Genomic DNA, 14,315 nt, shown 5'->3' with positions numbered 1-14,315 from the left:
CTACAGGGGGGAATTGTGAAACGCATTTATCAAAAACAGTATCTGGTCATAACCGTTGAACACCCTATTAACGACGATAAACATCCAATCCAGCATGCAATTCACTGCTACTCTACATTACTGAGGGGGTGACACCTTGCAAAGTGTAATGCCACGCACATCCCACACATGCCTAGATCACGCTATACAAAGTAGCCATTCTCCTGGAAAAAAAAAAATAAGAAACAACCATGAAGACTTACTCCAAACACCAGACGAACGAGTGCTACTGTGAAGCAGCTGTCTTACAATGCGGCAGTGGGTAGGAACTAGGTAGGGAGAGCAGAGTACGTGCGGGGGTCTCACGCACGCCTGGATCCCACACCGTCACCCGTAACTCTATACATACGATGCTCTTCTGTCTTTAGTTTCCCTTTCCTTCCTCTGGCAACATAGACACACTAGTCCTTATTCAAGTGGTGGCCGATGTTGTCTCATCTTACATAGTCTAGTGAACCATAGATACCTTTTTGTATTTCCTTGATGGTTATCTTTACATGACGTGTTTTTTGCGTTAGTTTAGAAAAATGTCGGCGGCGAAAAGGGTTCAGGTTAGTCTAAACAATGGAGAAGCTACGGTTCGTGGCTAGTTGAGTTTCTGTTAATGGGTGCAAGGAGCTACAAGAGATTGTATTTCAGAAAAAAATATATATTTCTTGAGACAGTGTTAGGCTTAATGAAATATATTTTGACAAGGGTCTAAAATAATGCCAGTCATAGAGGCCAGTCCATCACTGAGTCATCACGCCGTTAGACGTCAAAATATGCAGTCACTGGCCATTTATTATTGGGTAATTATAATTCTTTAGGATAAGTCAGGTTTAGCTCTGCAGTGCATTAAACGCTTGGATATTAAGTGATACTGGTTTATTGATATAGTGGTCTGGGAATACAGTTATATGTGAGGATTTTGTGTTGAAAGAGAAATTGGGTGCCTTATCTCAAGTTCAGAATGTAAAGTGTTCATTTGTATCACTTTTGTTAAACCCCATGGAGTTGATGATGGTAAATAGATGTAAATGTTTTGTATATCTTTTAATGTAAATTATCATTATTTTTAGCAATGGGCAACATTTGGAAGAATGTGGTACTTGTATGATGCCAAGTGGCAGAATCCATTTCATTCAGCAGAGAAGATAAAGAAATACCTCAGTGGAAGAAGCAAGCCTATATATCATCCCCTAAGTAAGTGTGATTATTTTACTAATGTATATATTTGATTATTAACATGATGTATTATGATAGACAATCAGGGAATTTCATATGTCTGAAGTTATTTTTAATTTGGTAGGTGACTGTGGAGACCATGTTGTAGTTATAAATTCACAAGATATAGCCCTCCCTGGGATAGAATGGGAAAAACGTGTATACTTTCATCATACTGGCTATGCTAAAGGAGCATCTTGGACTTTAGCATGGGAACTTCATCAGATTGACCCTACTATGGTAAGTCTTAGATTTGATTTTTATGCTTCTCTACATTTTAAGGTAAATTCAATGTTTTCTGAATAAAAAATAATTCTCGCATAATGCTGCGGATATCTTATTCCACCCTTTTTCTCATCAAGATGTTTGCAAATAACAGAAAGATCAGTATTTTTTTTAACATATAAAGCAGATATTCAAATTGGTCAGTCAAGGTTAGAGCAAAATCTCTTTTGTTCTTATTTTAATCAATTTTACACAAAATCTTAAATGTTTAAAAATTTTTGACACTGTGAAATCAGTTTTTTTTATGCTTCAGTTGACTGATTGTTTATATAGTTTTAAATGGTTGATCAGTACTTCACAATTTGTATGGTATTTTGAATGTGATTACACAATGCAAAAAAAGGATTAGTCAAGAAAATAAAAACTATGCAAAAAAATGGCTTTCATTTTTCACTAAAATCATGGATACTGTTATCTAAATAATTTTCATATATTGTAATAATTTTGCCTTCTTAATAGCTTGGTTTTGCCTATATGCTATATACTAGAGAATATTTTCCTGTTTTATATTAAATCTAGAAACCTAGATTTACCATATTTGTAATGGTTTATGAAAAAAATTATTGGCAGTTATTTGTAGGATGCCCATAAACTGGAACTTCATGAAATCTCAAAATAATGGTACTTTCATTATTAACTGAAAAGAATGCTTGGTAATCAGCCAGTGATTTTGAATATCAAAACTAACCAAAATCTTTAGAACCACATTTCAGCAGGTAAAGTTCTTGTGAGGAATAACAAAATTTTCACTGAACCCAAAATACCCGTTAATATTCATATCACATGATGAATGAGATTAACTTATTTCTCAACCATAAATGAAGCAAGGTGACCTTTACCCTTGGAGTATGAGCTTGTGATTATAAGCCATGCCACCTTCCCACTGGTTGGATATAAATCCCAAATCATTTTCCTTTGTCGTTATGAAATACATTAGGAATAAAAAACTTTCAATATTTCATTATGAAAGTAAAAGTATATTGCTGTAAAGATGCTCCAGACTTACAAATTTTCGACTTACATGGGTTTATCAGTAGTGTTCTTCTAAGAGTTTGTGCATTAATTCTTAAATGTTACTATCGCAAAATATGTGTGTGATACATGTGTTATATGAAGACACCTGCTAAAGTACTGTATTTGTTGTAAACTTTACAGTCTTAGTGCAAATATGCAGTTGATGCACCCATGTTCTCTCATAATTGAACTTATGCATCATTATAGGTCACTGTTTCTCATTCTTATAACCATGCCTCAGTCTACTTCGAAATTTTCATATTACAAAAACCTGCAAATTTTTTTCAGTTGTAAATATATTTCAGGCTTATAGATAAATGTTACTTATTTTTTGCATATTTTCCCTGAACCTTAAAATTGTTTCTTATCATTTAGATTATTATATGAAGGAATTCAGAAAAGTTCACAAAAACTGCTGTATGAGTTTCTGCATGAACCTCATACTCTGGGAAAACATAGAATAAGTCAGTGATATACTCATTCTTTGTACTTTAAAGTCATTTGTAAATTTTCTGCGGCATTCCAGATACTCAGGAAAGCTGTTTACAATACGTTAGATAAAAATCTGCTCAGAAGAGGACAAATGGCTAGACTGCACATATTTCCAAATGAGAAGGTATGCTTGGTTTAGTGTCTGAAATTTTATATTTGTGATAGGATGTTGATACATTGTTAGTGTGTAATGTACATACATAAACTTGACCGTCGTCTTCTGTGTACATAACATCCATAATGCAGGTTTGGTAAACAGCAGAAGGAATAATTCAAAGATGATTGCAAGTAAATTTTTTCGGTTCATTTCCTTCATTTGATTCTTTTTTATTAAACTATTTTGTAATGACCATTATATAGATTTTCCTGTCCATTAGACAAAAACCTGTAATATGAAGCTCTGTTAAATTGTCTCCAAGTTTTTTATTTAAGGGAAGATAGAGGTTTTGATGGGTTTTCTTCCTTCATAGCCCTACTCATTATCACTTGTAGGATTACAATGTGGCTTTATCTTTTCTGTTATACTTTTTGTCCACCTCTATAATTTCTGCATTGCTCCAAAAATTCATATTTACTGTATAAAAGTGTATGCCCACATCACTTTACACATTTTCCCTTCACAGGTACCTGACAAAATCTTGGAAAACATATCTGCTCAGATGCGTCAAGTGCGCCAAGTTCCTAAACGTCTTGACCATTACCCAGAAGAGGAAGTTGTTAATTTTCCAAAAATATTTGATTGGCCTAAGGAGCATGTCATTCAGTAACTTTGATGTTTTAATGGTCACTGATGAAAATCAGTTGCTTAAAGAATTAGATAAGATTATTCATTTTCTCAACTTTTATATTTATTACATATGTTTTCATAATGGAAAAGATGCATAATGTTTCCCATGGCTATGTTGTCATTATCTCCAAAGATATACTGAACTTGATATACTGAACTTGTTAAATTAATGTGTCACTATCGTGATGTATTTTCCCAAATTCATGCTGGATGATATATGTAGATTTAACCCAAAAGTCTAGAAAGTGTTTGTCATCACAAAATGGTGAGAATGTTCAGTTAGTTCTAGCACTGATAATCGTGTTCAGTCAACCCCTACCACCTTCTCCAAAGTATGTAAATGTATAATTGCTGCAATATGAAAAATTATAGAATGCATTTTGACCTGTAAATATTTGTAATAAAAGAATTGTGTATAAAAAAAATACTTTTTATTCGTTATGTGCCCCTTATTCATTGATTACAGTCTTTCTATTTATCTGATGCCTGTTCCAGCTGGAACTCCCTTAAGGTGGTTGCCACAGCAAGAGTCTACGTAACTATGCCCCTGTATCTGCTCTTTTTACCTTCTGTGTAATATCTTCCTACTCATACATGTTCTGCACTCTTCTGACCTCTAATCCCTCTGTATAAATTCTCATATCCAATGCATCACCCTGAGTTTTTTCTTCAAAGCAATCTCTTTAGCCTCCATCTCTTGTTACAGTTTCCCTTGATTTTCTGGTCCACTCACATTTCACAAAAATACATTCATCACGTTTCCCAATACAAGCTCATTATTGTATACAAAATTTTCATACCTTTCTCAAGATACTCTTTTACTTTTCACTTTTTTATGTGCACTATCATCCTTCTCACCTTGTTTGTAGTATTTCTTCTCCCTTATATCTGTTCCACACTCAATAATGATTCTTTCTTTTTCAAGCTGATGAAACAGCTTGCTTCCTATGCCTAAAAATTCTTAAACAGCTTGCTTCCTATGCCTAAAAATTCTTTTTCCATATTTACTTCCCACATTAGGTTCTTAATCTCAGTTTTATTCATCCTTCCGAGATATTTATTTTCATGCACTAACTTTCTTACTTTAAACATATATTGTCTATCATGGTACGTTCCTTCCCTCATCCTTTGTACCATAATTTTTTTGTCCACAAGCCAAATTACTATCAACTTACCAGGTTCTGTTTGATATATATATTTTCTCCATTTGATAAATTTTTTTTTTTTTTTGCTGTCTCCCGCGTTTGCGAGGTAGCGCAAGGAAACAGACGAAAGAAATGGCCCAACCCACCCCCATACACATGTATATACATACGTCCACACACGCAAATATACATACCTACACGGCTTTCCATGGTTTACCCCAGACGCTTCACATGCCCCGATTCAATCCACTGACAGCACATCAACCCCGGTATACCACATCGATCCAATTCACTCTATTCCTTGCCCTCCTTTCACCCTCCTGCATGTTCAGGCCCCGATCACACAAAATTTTTTTCACTCCATCCTTCCACCTCCAATTTGGTCTCCCACTTCTCCTCGTTCCCTCCACCTCCGACATATATATCCTCTTGGTCAATCTTTCCTCACTCATTCTCTCCATGTGCCCAAACCATTTCAAAACACCCTCTTCTGCTCTCTCAACCACGTTCTTTTTATTTCCACACATCTCTCTTACCCTTACATTACTTACTCGATCAAACCACCTCACACCACACATTGTCCTCAAACATCTCATTTCCAGCACATCCATCCTCCTGCGCACAACTCTATCCACAGCCCACGCCTCGCAACCATACAACATTGTTGGAGCTACTATTCCTTCAAACATACCCATTTTTGCTTTCCGAGATAATGTTCTCGACTTCCACACATTCTTCAAGGCTCCCAGGATTTTCGCCCCCTCCCCCACCCTACGATCCACTTCCATGGTTCCATCCACTGCCAGATCCACTCCCAGATATCTAAAACACTTTACTTCCTCCAGTTTTTCTCCATTCAAACTTACCTCCCAATTGACTTGACCCTCAACCCTACTGTACCTAATAACCTTGCTCTTATTCACATTTACTCTTAACTTTCTTCTTTCACACACTTTACCAAACTCAGTCACCAGCTTCTGCAGTTTCTCACATGAATCAGCCACCAGCGCTGTATCATCAACAAACAACAACTGACTCACTTCCCAAGCTCTCTCATCCCCAACAGACTTCATATTTGCCCCTCTTTCCAAAACTCTTGCATTCACCTCCCTAACAACCCCATCCATAAATTAAACAACCATGGAGACATCACACACCCCTGCCGCAAACCTACATTCACTGAGAACCAATCACTCTCCTCTCTTCCTACACGTACACATGCCTTACATCCTCGATAAAAACTTTTCACTGCTTCTAACAACTTGCCTCTCACACCATATATTCTTAATACCTTCCACAGAGCATCTCTATCAACTCTTATCATATGCCTTCTCCAGATCCATAAATGCTACATACAAATCCATTTGCTTTTCTAAGTATTTCTCACATACATTCTTCAAAGCAAACACCTGATCCACACATCCTCTACCACTTCTGAAACCACACTGCTCTTCCCCAATCTGATAAAATCTACATACATGAAAAAATGAATTCTGCAGATTTAACATATTTGCAGCAGAGTAAATTTCATATAAATAATCTAACAATCTCTACACATTTGGCATAGTTTTGATTTACATATTTTTTTATTGGTAATGTATTAAAATGTGATTTTTTAACTTATTAACTACTTCATTTATGTCAGTATTTTCACAACCTAACACTGAACTCTATAACCACCCCTCGTCATCGACTGGTAGGTCTTTTTGGTCTTTAGCTGGGGACATTGCTAACAAACATCTGTGCTCTACCTTTCCTTCATTTTTCCATTCTAATGGTATTACAGCTGTCTATCCAATAGACAAATCAACTCTCTTAGGTTCCTAATTCTCCTCTATATCTAATTTGGATGACTGAAATTCCTTCACCGCCTGATGCTCCACTTACTAATCCTGTGTCCCTTCCTCTAATCTCCTTTTGAATTCCCCATAAAGTGCTTCTTTCTCTGGAGAGAAGCAAGGCTTAGGTCCTGATGGCATCCATCTCCATGAGCTGAAAGTGTGTGCTCTGAACTTGCACCTATGCTTGCTCGTCTATTCCCTTTGCTTAAAAACCAAAGGATTCCCTTCTTGGAAGCATGAATTGGCACATCCCATCGCTAAGAAGTGTCTGTTCTAACATCTCTGATTATTGTCCAGTTGCTTTGAGGTCTAGCATTTCCAAAGTCTGTATACTTTTGATGGTAATGATTGCAATAGATGTATAAAATATGAACTGGAGCGATGTGGTATACCAGGGTTGGCACGCTGTCAATGGATTGAACCAGGGCATGTGAAGCGTCTGGGGTAAACCAAGGAAAATTTTGTGGGGCCTGGATGTGGAAAGGGAGCTGTGGTTTCAGTACATTACACGACAGCTCGAGACAGTGTGAACGAATGTGGCCTTTGTTGTCTTTTCCTGGTGCTACCTCACGCGCGCGCATGGAGGGGGGGTGCCGTTTCATATGTTGGGAGGGTGGTGACGGGAATGGATGGGGGCAGCAAGTATGTGTGTACATGTATATATATATGTCTGCATGTGTATATGTATATATACGTTGAAATGTACAGGTATGCACATGTGCATGTGTGGGCATTTATGTACAAGCATGTGTATGTGGGTGGGTTAGGCCATTCTTTCATCTGTTTCCTTGCGCTACCTTGTAAATGCGGTAGACAGTGAATAAGTATAAAATAAATATGAATTGCGATGAGCTGCATTAACATTACAGCATTTCCTACATCATGTAAGAGGTAAGAATGTGCACAAATATTCATTCTGCCTTTTTTTATTACTGCCCTCTCTGTATAAATATAACAATAATTGGACCACTTATAAATTACATCAAACTGATGAAATGAAATGAATTATGAATAATGCAGCCCTCTCTTTGCCCCCCTGCACCTAATCTTACTGACCATGATTAATAACTCATTTTCAAAGCAATACTATCCCATCAGTACATTAAGCCGGGGCCTCATGACAAATATTCCATCATACCACATAGCAAAAATTACTTACCAAGATAACCAACAGCATTTTTATACTTATCAGAAATAATTTACCATAGGATCCCTATGTTCTTGACAGGGTATTATCTAGCCTTGATTATACATGTGATGGAAAAGTGCAGCAAAAAGCCACAAACAGGAGTAGGAGACAAAGAGGGCTGGGCACAGGAGGTAGGTGGTTACGTGCTGCACCATCCTTCCTGCTACATCATGGGTCCTCATACTGTGGCATTAAATATCCAATTTACCACAAACCTATTGTCATTTTCTTTCATGATAAGAATTACTCCTTGGAAATGTTAGATACTACATAATAAGATGGATTCCTGGTACCTTTTCTCCAAAAAGATACTTCAGCACCATTACATCTTTGAGAAGTTAACCTGCTTTTCATTACTATTCATTATCCACTTTCAGAATTTTGTCTGAGGTAAAATTCAGAATTTTGAGGTAAGATCTATGAATAGAAAGAAAGTAACCATATAAATATATTTAATATAAATTAGAGAGGATGATTATTGTAGAACAGGCAGACTGCAGCAGTATTAAACACCCCCAGCACCTCCTCCCAGCCAGAATGGTTATGACTGGTGAACTGTGATGTTATGCACCTAAAACAATTTTCTCCTCCACATCCTAATACATAAGCACTGCATGGCTCAAAATTTATGGCCTGGGGCCGGAGCTGCATTTTAAAATTTTTCACAAGCACCACTATGGTAACCCTCAGTTCTGTTTTCCTTCACCTTTAGTTTCCGTATCAAGGAAGAAGTAATTTCCTGAGTTCTTCTGCTCAGAGTCCTTCTGGCTGCAATCCTTATTAATGCGCGGTCTAAAGTTGTTAGGATCACGGCGGAAGGTAATGCCAAGCATTTCCAAGAACTTGTTCATCCCTGATACCAGTGTCTGGGGTGCATTTGCAATGGTTTTTACAGATGGTGAGCCTTCAAATACTATCACCCTATCAGCAAGATATGTGGCCATAATAAAGTCATGCTCAACAACAAAAGCAGTTTTTTTAGAATGCATGATGAAACGCTTAATCACCTTGGCAGCTGCCAAACGCTGCTCTGAGTCCAAGTATGCCGAAGGTTCATCAATGAGGTATACTTCAGCAGGGCTTCCCAAGCACAGGGTTAATGCTACACGTTGCAACTCTCCTCCAGACAAATGCTGAACCTCTTGATCAAACAGCTCTTCAATCCTCATTGGCTTCATGACATCTGTTACAAACTGAGGATGTATATATGCATCACGGATTTTGTCATGCAACAGCTGGCGGACCGTGGACTGACTTTTTGGACTGATCTTTTGAGGTTTGTACGAAATGTGTAACTCTGGCAATTCTGACTTTCCTTCCTCAGGTTCTAGCCTGCCAGCAAGCATCCTAATAAAGGTAGTCTTTCCAGTGCCATTCTCCCCCAGGAGCACCATGATCTCAGAGTCAGTAAAGTTACCTGCATCAACAGTCAAATGAAATTCACCCATTTTCTTCATCATTTTTGGATACTTAAAACGACACATCCTCTTGATTTCTTCTTCACTCAACTGATCTGAGACCTTGAAAATTAAAGATTCTTCTCTGAATCGTAGATTTTCTGTTGGTACAAAACCATCAAGAAAAACATTTATACCTTCTCTAACAGAGAATGGTACAGTGACTACACCATATGCACCTGGCTGGCCATACAAACAACAGATAAAATCTGACAGGTAGTCCAAGACAGCTAAGTCATGCTCTACAACCACCACATAATTATCAGCCTTTACCATGGAACGTATGGCACGGGAAGCATTCAAACGTTGCTTTACATCTAGATAAGAGGAAGGTTCATCATACATGTAAATGTTAGCATTCTGGATGCAAACCATGGCAATGGCAAACCTCTGAAGCTCACCACCTGAGAGATCTTCAATGTTACGACCAAGGACATTCCGAAGATCTAGGATACTCAGCATCTCTTCCAAGTTACTCATATCATTCTTTTTGTTAAGAAGATCTTTTACAGAACCTTTAACAGCCTTTGGAATTTGGTCAACATACTGAGGCTTGATAATGGCCTTTAAGTCATCCTCCAAGATACGGGTGAAGTAGTTCTGTAACTCATTGCCTCGAAAGTATGTGAGAATTTCAGTCCAGTCTGGAGGATCTGCAAACTGTCCTAAATTAGGCTTCAGTTTCCCAGCCAAGATCTTCAAAGCTGTGGATTTTCCTATGCCATTGGTACCCACAAGTCCAAGAACTTCACCACGGCGAGGGACAGGCAATCGATGAAGTTTAAAAGAATTCTTGTTGTATCGATGGACAGTTTCCTTCTCAAGGTTACTAGGCAAATTGATAATCATGATGGCTTCAAAAGGACACTTCTTCACACAAATGCCACAACCTATGCAAAGTTCTTCACTGATGGCTGCCATCTTGTCATTTGGTGTAACTTCAATACAGAGCTTACCCATTCGCACCACTGGGCAAGATTTTTTACATTCCTGCCGGCATCGTTTCGGCTTGCATTTCTCTGTATTGACAATAGCAATACGGGTTTGTTTCTCAGTGTCATCCTGCTTCTTGCGGGGAGGCATCTTGACAGCAAGTCAGTAACTGCAAGAAATAAGAGGCTCCATTAAACCCAATTTAATTTTCTTCAAGTTTTCACTACCCATTACAAAACAAAATGAACATGAAAAATATTAACTAATACTATACATATAGAATTATGGAAAAAGTTCGATAGTCATATTAACATAAACGTTATAAACAATACGGGTAAAATTTACCGTACAGAAATCTATTATGAAGGCTTTTCTCTGCATTCACAAGGAGCATATAAACTCCTTAATTCCTCACTTTGGTTTCCTTTCTAGGTCTGTGAATCTCAGGTTTTGAGTTGTAAACAAAATTTATCTTACAATATCAAATATATTCATAAAACAAAACCAAAAAAATACTTCAGATGTATATGTCATTAACTACCATTACTCTGATAATGTGCACGAGTAAGGCTAAAGTGTTCAGTTGCCACTAAGGTACACATATTTTGTCATTCATTTCACGTACATCAAATAATTTACTAATGCTTATTAATGTTTCAAATCCTATATTAACATTTTCTCATTATAATCAGTGATTAACTGATAAGCCTTTTATAATACCAAAATTATAAGTCTGTAAAATTATCAGATGCAGTGTTGTCAAGGTCTGGCAAGCACTGGCAACACCACCTCAACTTGTATCAAAAACACCTATACATCAACTTCAAGCAAAATTTTCTCTTGTCATGATAAATGTTACAATGATTTCAAATTTCGATGGAAATAAACTGACCACAACTATTAGGAAATCTGACTCTTGTTCACACCAACCAACACTACCAAAGTAAAACAATAAATGAATAGCACAAAACATAAAACTTATTAAATTAAAAAAAATCTGCCTGACACTTAACATATCTTTATATATGAGCAATGTTTCCTTGATAATATCAAACCATAATTTTATGGAAAAAATGCTACATATAAAAGACTTTTCCTACCAAAAATTCGGCAAATTTTCACATCCTTTTTAAAATATTTCCATTTATCCTTGTCACTGTACAGTATCAACTGCATAGACCAAATTATATCAACACCAATAAATCGGAAAAAGTGGACTATACCAGGCACACTTATGAAAATGCGCTTAGAACATGGCACTGGATGTAAACAGAAAACATGGCATGATCCTTAGCAGAAGAGGAACATGAACATAATGGAATATTTCTACCATCATTCTGGCTACCAGGTGAGGTTTTCTCAGGTTCTCTTGATATTCTACAAGAGTATTACAATAACTACTTTTACACTAACTCCATATTTTCCCTGATATACGTAAATATCACCTTATTCAATTCATATTCATTCAATAAAATAAAATGCTCCATATCATACTCAACTTCTAGTTTGTTCTCCATACACTATACTATGACTGCAGAACAATCAGTCAACATTCAAAGGTAATAGTGATGCCGAGCAAAAATAAAAAGTAACTACCAAAAAAAGTAACAATCACCTGTTATCGTTGAAATCTTTTTTTTTTCAACTAAATAACCATTATGAAATATCTATGACTGATCATATCTTGCTGCATTGAGTATATGTAGCATTATGTATGAACAGCAATACTTCAGTTAAGCAGAATTTCATTTAAAAGGTGCCATTTCCCACAAAAAGAATGGTTTCATCATTTCCTTAACAATGCAGGAAAATTATGTAACTGACAATAGGGTAAATAATCTGATTTGTTTCAGTTTTTCTATAATACGACTGAAACAGGAGGGGCAATGGATAACAATATATGTCCATTCCACACTTTGACACTGTACTGACCTTACCAGATTTGTGTATCAATTTAAAAACCAAAAGCAAATTACTTCAGGACATTATAGATGACTCTTGTTCGTGGTACAGCTGACCTGTAACCAATCTATTCTTCAACTGAAGTGAAATGGAAGTAGAGCAGTGTACTGTTTAAAAGCCCTACCCACTTTGTGGGAACTTTACTTCACCTTAAGGGAGTAGCAGCTATGATGGAGGGGAGAGAGAGAGAGAGAGAGAGAGAGAGAGAGAGAGAGAGAGAGAGAGAGAGAGAGAGTAAAGTATATATTTCTAAAAAGTGTAAGATATCCACTGAAACCGCATCAAATCTTATCAACTAAAACATGTGTAACCCCTTTTCTAATAAGTTACCCAAAACCTATCATTGGAAAACTATCATTACAATTCATCAATTTAACCCCATATCACTTTTACCTCTGAATACTGAGTGTGTTCTGTAATGCTAGTTCAGTGTTTGGATTCCCATAGCAAATAAGCAATAATGAGCAAAACTGATAAATTATCTCAATCATTCATATTCCAACAGTATCAAGAGTAATGGTGCTAAAGCAGTGCTGTACCCTTCACTTACACGATTTGGAATAATTTACGTCTGAATTAAGCAAGCAATACTGTATTCTTCATTTACACATTTCTAATACTTGTGAACAAGGCAATGGCTTATATGCCAACTACTTGTCAAGACAGCCTCTGATCCACCAGTGTATAATCAGCTCCAGCTGCTCAACAGTCAGCAAAATTTCCTGACTCACCAATGTAGATCAGCTGGCATCAGTCCTTTACATGCCCCTTTGATTCCTCAGAAAAAGTGTTTCTGCTGCCAACTAATCACCATCACTGGATAATTATTACTTTGCCGGCTAACCTAACCACAAGTTACGCCATGTGTGGTAAGTTAAGTCACTATTAAACCAGGGAATGGAATGCCAGTTACCTTGTGTCTGATGACTGAGATTTGGTTGATATAATAATATTTAACTCTCAGGTGCCGACTTGTCGGCAACATAACATGTGACCCACTTGTGCCGACCAGTCAGGAAAATTGCATTTGAACCACTGATGGCGATCAGTCAACATCTGTTACGTTAAAAGTTATCTGGTAAAATAGTCGGCAACATGACGTTTAAACCACTAGTGAGTGGTTATCATATGCCGACTAGTTAGCATAATCACCACTTCGAGGAAAATACTACTCAATCATACAGCCAGGTACTTTAATCGTTCCAGAACCACACAAGAGGCAGATATGTGGGTTAGTGCTTGAGGACAACCAACTCCACCAAATTAAGGGTAAAATTAGGATACTGTTGTGTCAAGCACAGTAAACCACTGTAAGCTGATCGTGTTGAAACTTAATCGAATTATTTTCTTTATAAAACCAAAATTTACATCAATCACACCCGTAATTCCACTTAATTATCAAATCAAATACATTTCCAAAAGCTTGAAATTTCACGTGTGGCTCGTATCCTAAGGTTGGTCGGCCAGCTGTCAAGTCCCCAGGGGTACCAAAAGGCTCCCTCGCCTTCCCTCAGGAGATTAATCTATGGTCAACGAGCAAACTCCCAGATCACAAACTTTCTCCTATGTAATCACATTATCATAAAAATACTCATTTCTTACAAAAATAGAAATTCCTCACCTAAATACAGACAGTCTAGCTGCTGAGACGATTTCGTCACTGGTCCGCGAGGGAAAGGACGGTATGACGCGACACTCCGGAAAAACTGCAGAAAATTGCATCTGCTAATAAAAGAAAAAAGATTTGTGGCTGAGTGTGGTACATACATATATATACATATATCAATCAATTTGTTTGCATGCGTATCCAACCCTTGATTAAGTCAATATACGAATGATAATTGTAAATACTTTTAATTGAAATTTTGTACTGAGCGCGAATTTCAAATTCGCCGTTTATTCTAATTGTTGCAGTAATAGTTTTATCTTTATAAAAGTTTGAGTGTACTGGACTATATAACATTC

At 36.9% G+C, this 14,315-nt stretch overlaps 3 protein-coding genes across 4 annotated transcripts in view; 1 reads left to right on the top strand and 2 right to left on the bottom strand.

Moving 5' to 3' along the window:
• LOC139758753 (putative RNA-binding protein EEED8.10) overlaps nt 1–362 on the bottom strand; it is a 42,279-nt gene extending 41,917 nt beyond the window's left edge. The window contains exon 1 of the mRNA XM_071680507.1: nt 243–362. The gene's annotated coding sequence lies outside the window, so the exon portion shown is untranslated. The remainder of the gene's footprint in view (nt 1–242) is intronic.
• A 74-nt stretch (nt 363–436) lies between these two features.
• On the top strand, nt 437–4,248 carry mRpL13 (mitochondrial ribosomal protein L13). 2 transcript variants are annotated; one of them, XM_071680512.1, is made up of 5 exons: nt 437–590; nt 1,101–1,224; nt 1,331–1,485; nt 3,071–3,160; nt 3,660–4,248. In XM_071680512.1, exons 1-5 carry the CDS (start codon nt 567–569, stop codon nt 3,801–3,803), a joined length of 537 nt encoding a protein of 178 aa, XP_071536613.1. In that variant the 5' UTR covers nt 437–566; the 3' UTR covers nt 3,804–4,248. The 2 variants fall into 2 exon arrangements, with proteins under 2 accessions (XP_071536613.1, XP_071536612.1); XM_071680511.1 differs by having other exon boundaries at nt 443–830.
• A 3,471-nt stretch (nt 4,249–7,719) lies between these two features.
• On the bottom strand, nt 7,720–14,069 carry pix (ATP-binding cassette sub-family E member 1 pix). The gene is made up of 2 exons (XM_071680510.1): nt 13,972–14,069; nt 7,720–10,557 (listed from the first exon to the last, which is right to left on the bottom strand). Exon 2 carries the CDS (start codon nt 10,536–10,538, stop codon nt 8,685–8,687), a length of 1,854 nt encoding a protein of 617 aa, XP_071536611.1. The 5' UTR covers nt 10,539–10,557; nt 13,972–14,069; the 3' UTR covers nt 7,720–8,684.
• Nucleotides 14,070–14,315: the final 246 nt, after the last annotated feature.

This window comes from Panulirus ornatus, chromosome 31 (assembly GCF_036320965.1).
Source record: "Panulirus ornatus isolate Po-2019 chromosome 31, ASM3632096v1, whole genome shotgun sequence".
Classification (NCBI taxonomy): Eukaryota; Metazoa; Arthropoda; class Malacostraca; order Decapoda; family Palinuridae; genus Panulirus; species Panulirus ornatus.
The sequence above is the reverse complement of the archived record's forward strand: the minus strand, read 5'-3'. Positions and strand labels throughout refer to the sequence as shown.

Coding starts and splice junctions, on each gene's coding strand:
- mRpL13 (XM_071680511.1), top strand. CDS start 747: ATGCCAGTCATAGAGGCCAGTCCATCACTGAGTCATCACGCCGTTAGA. Junction 831..1,100: donor CACTGGCCATTTATTATTGG/GTAATTATAATT, acceptor CATTATTTTTAG/CAATGGGCAACATTTGGAAG. Junction 1,225..1,330: donor GCCTATATATCATCCCCTAA/GTAAGTGTGATT, acceptor TTAATTTGGTAG/GTGACTGTGGAGACCATGTT.
- pix (XM_071680510.1), bottom strand. CDS start 10,538: ATGCCTCCCCGCAAGAAGCAGGATGACACTGAGAAACAAACCCGTATT.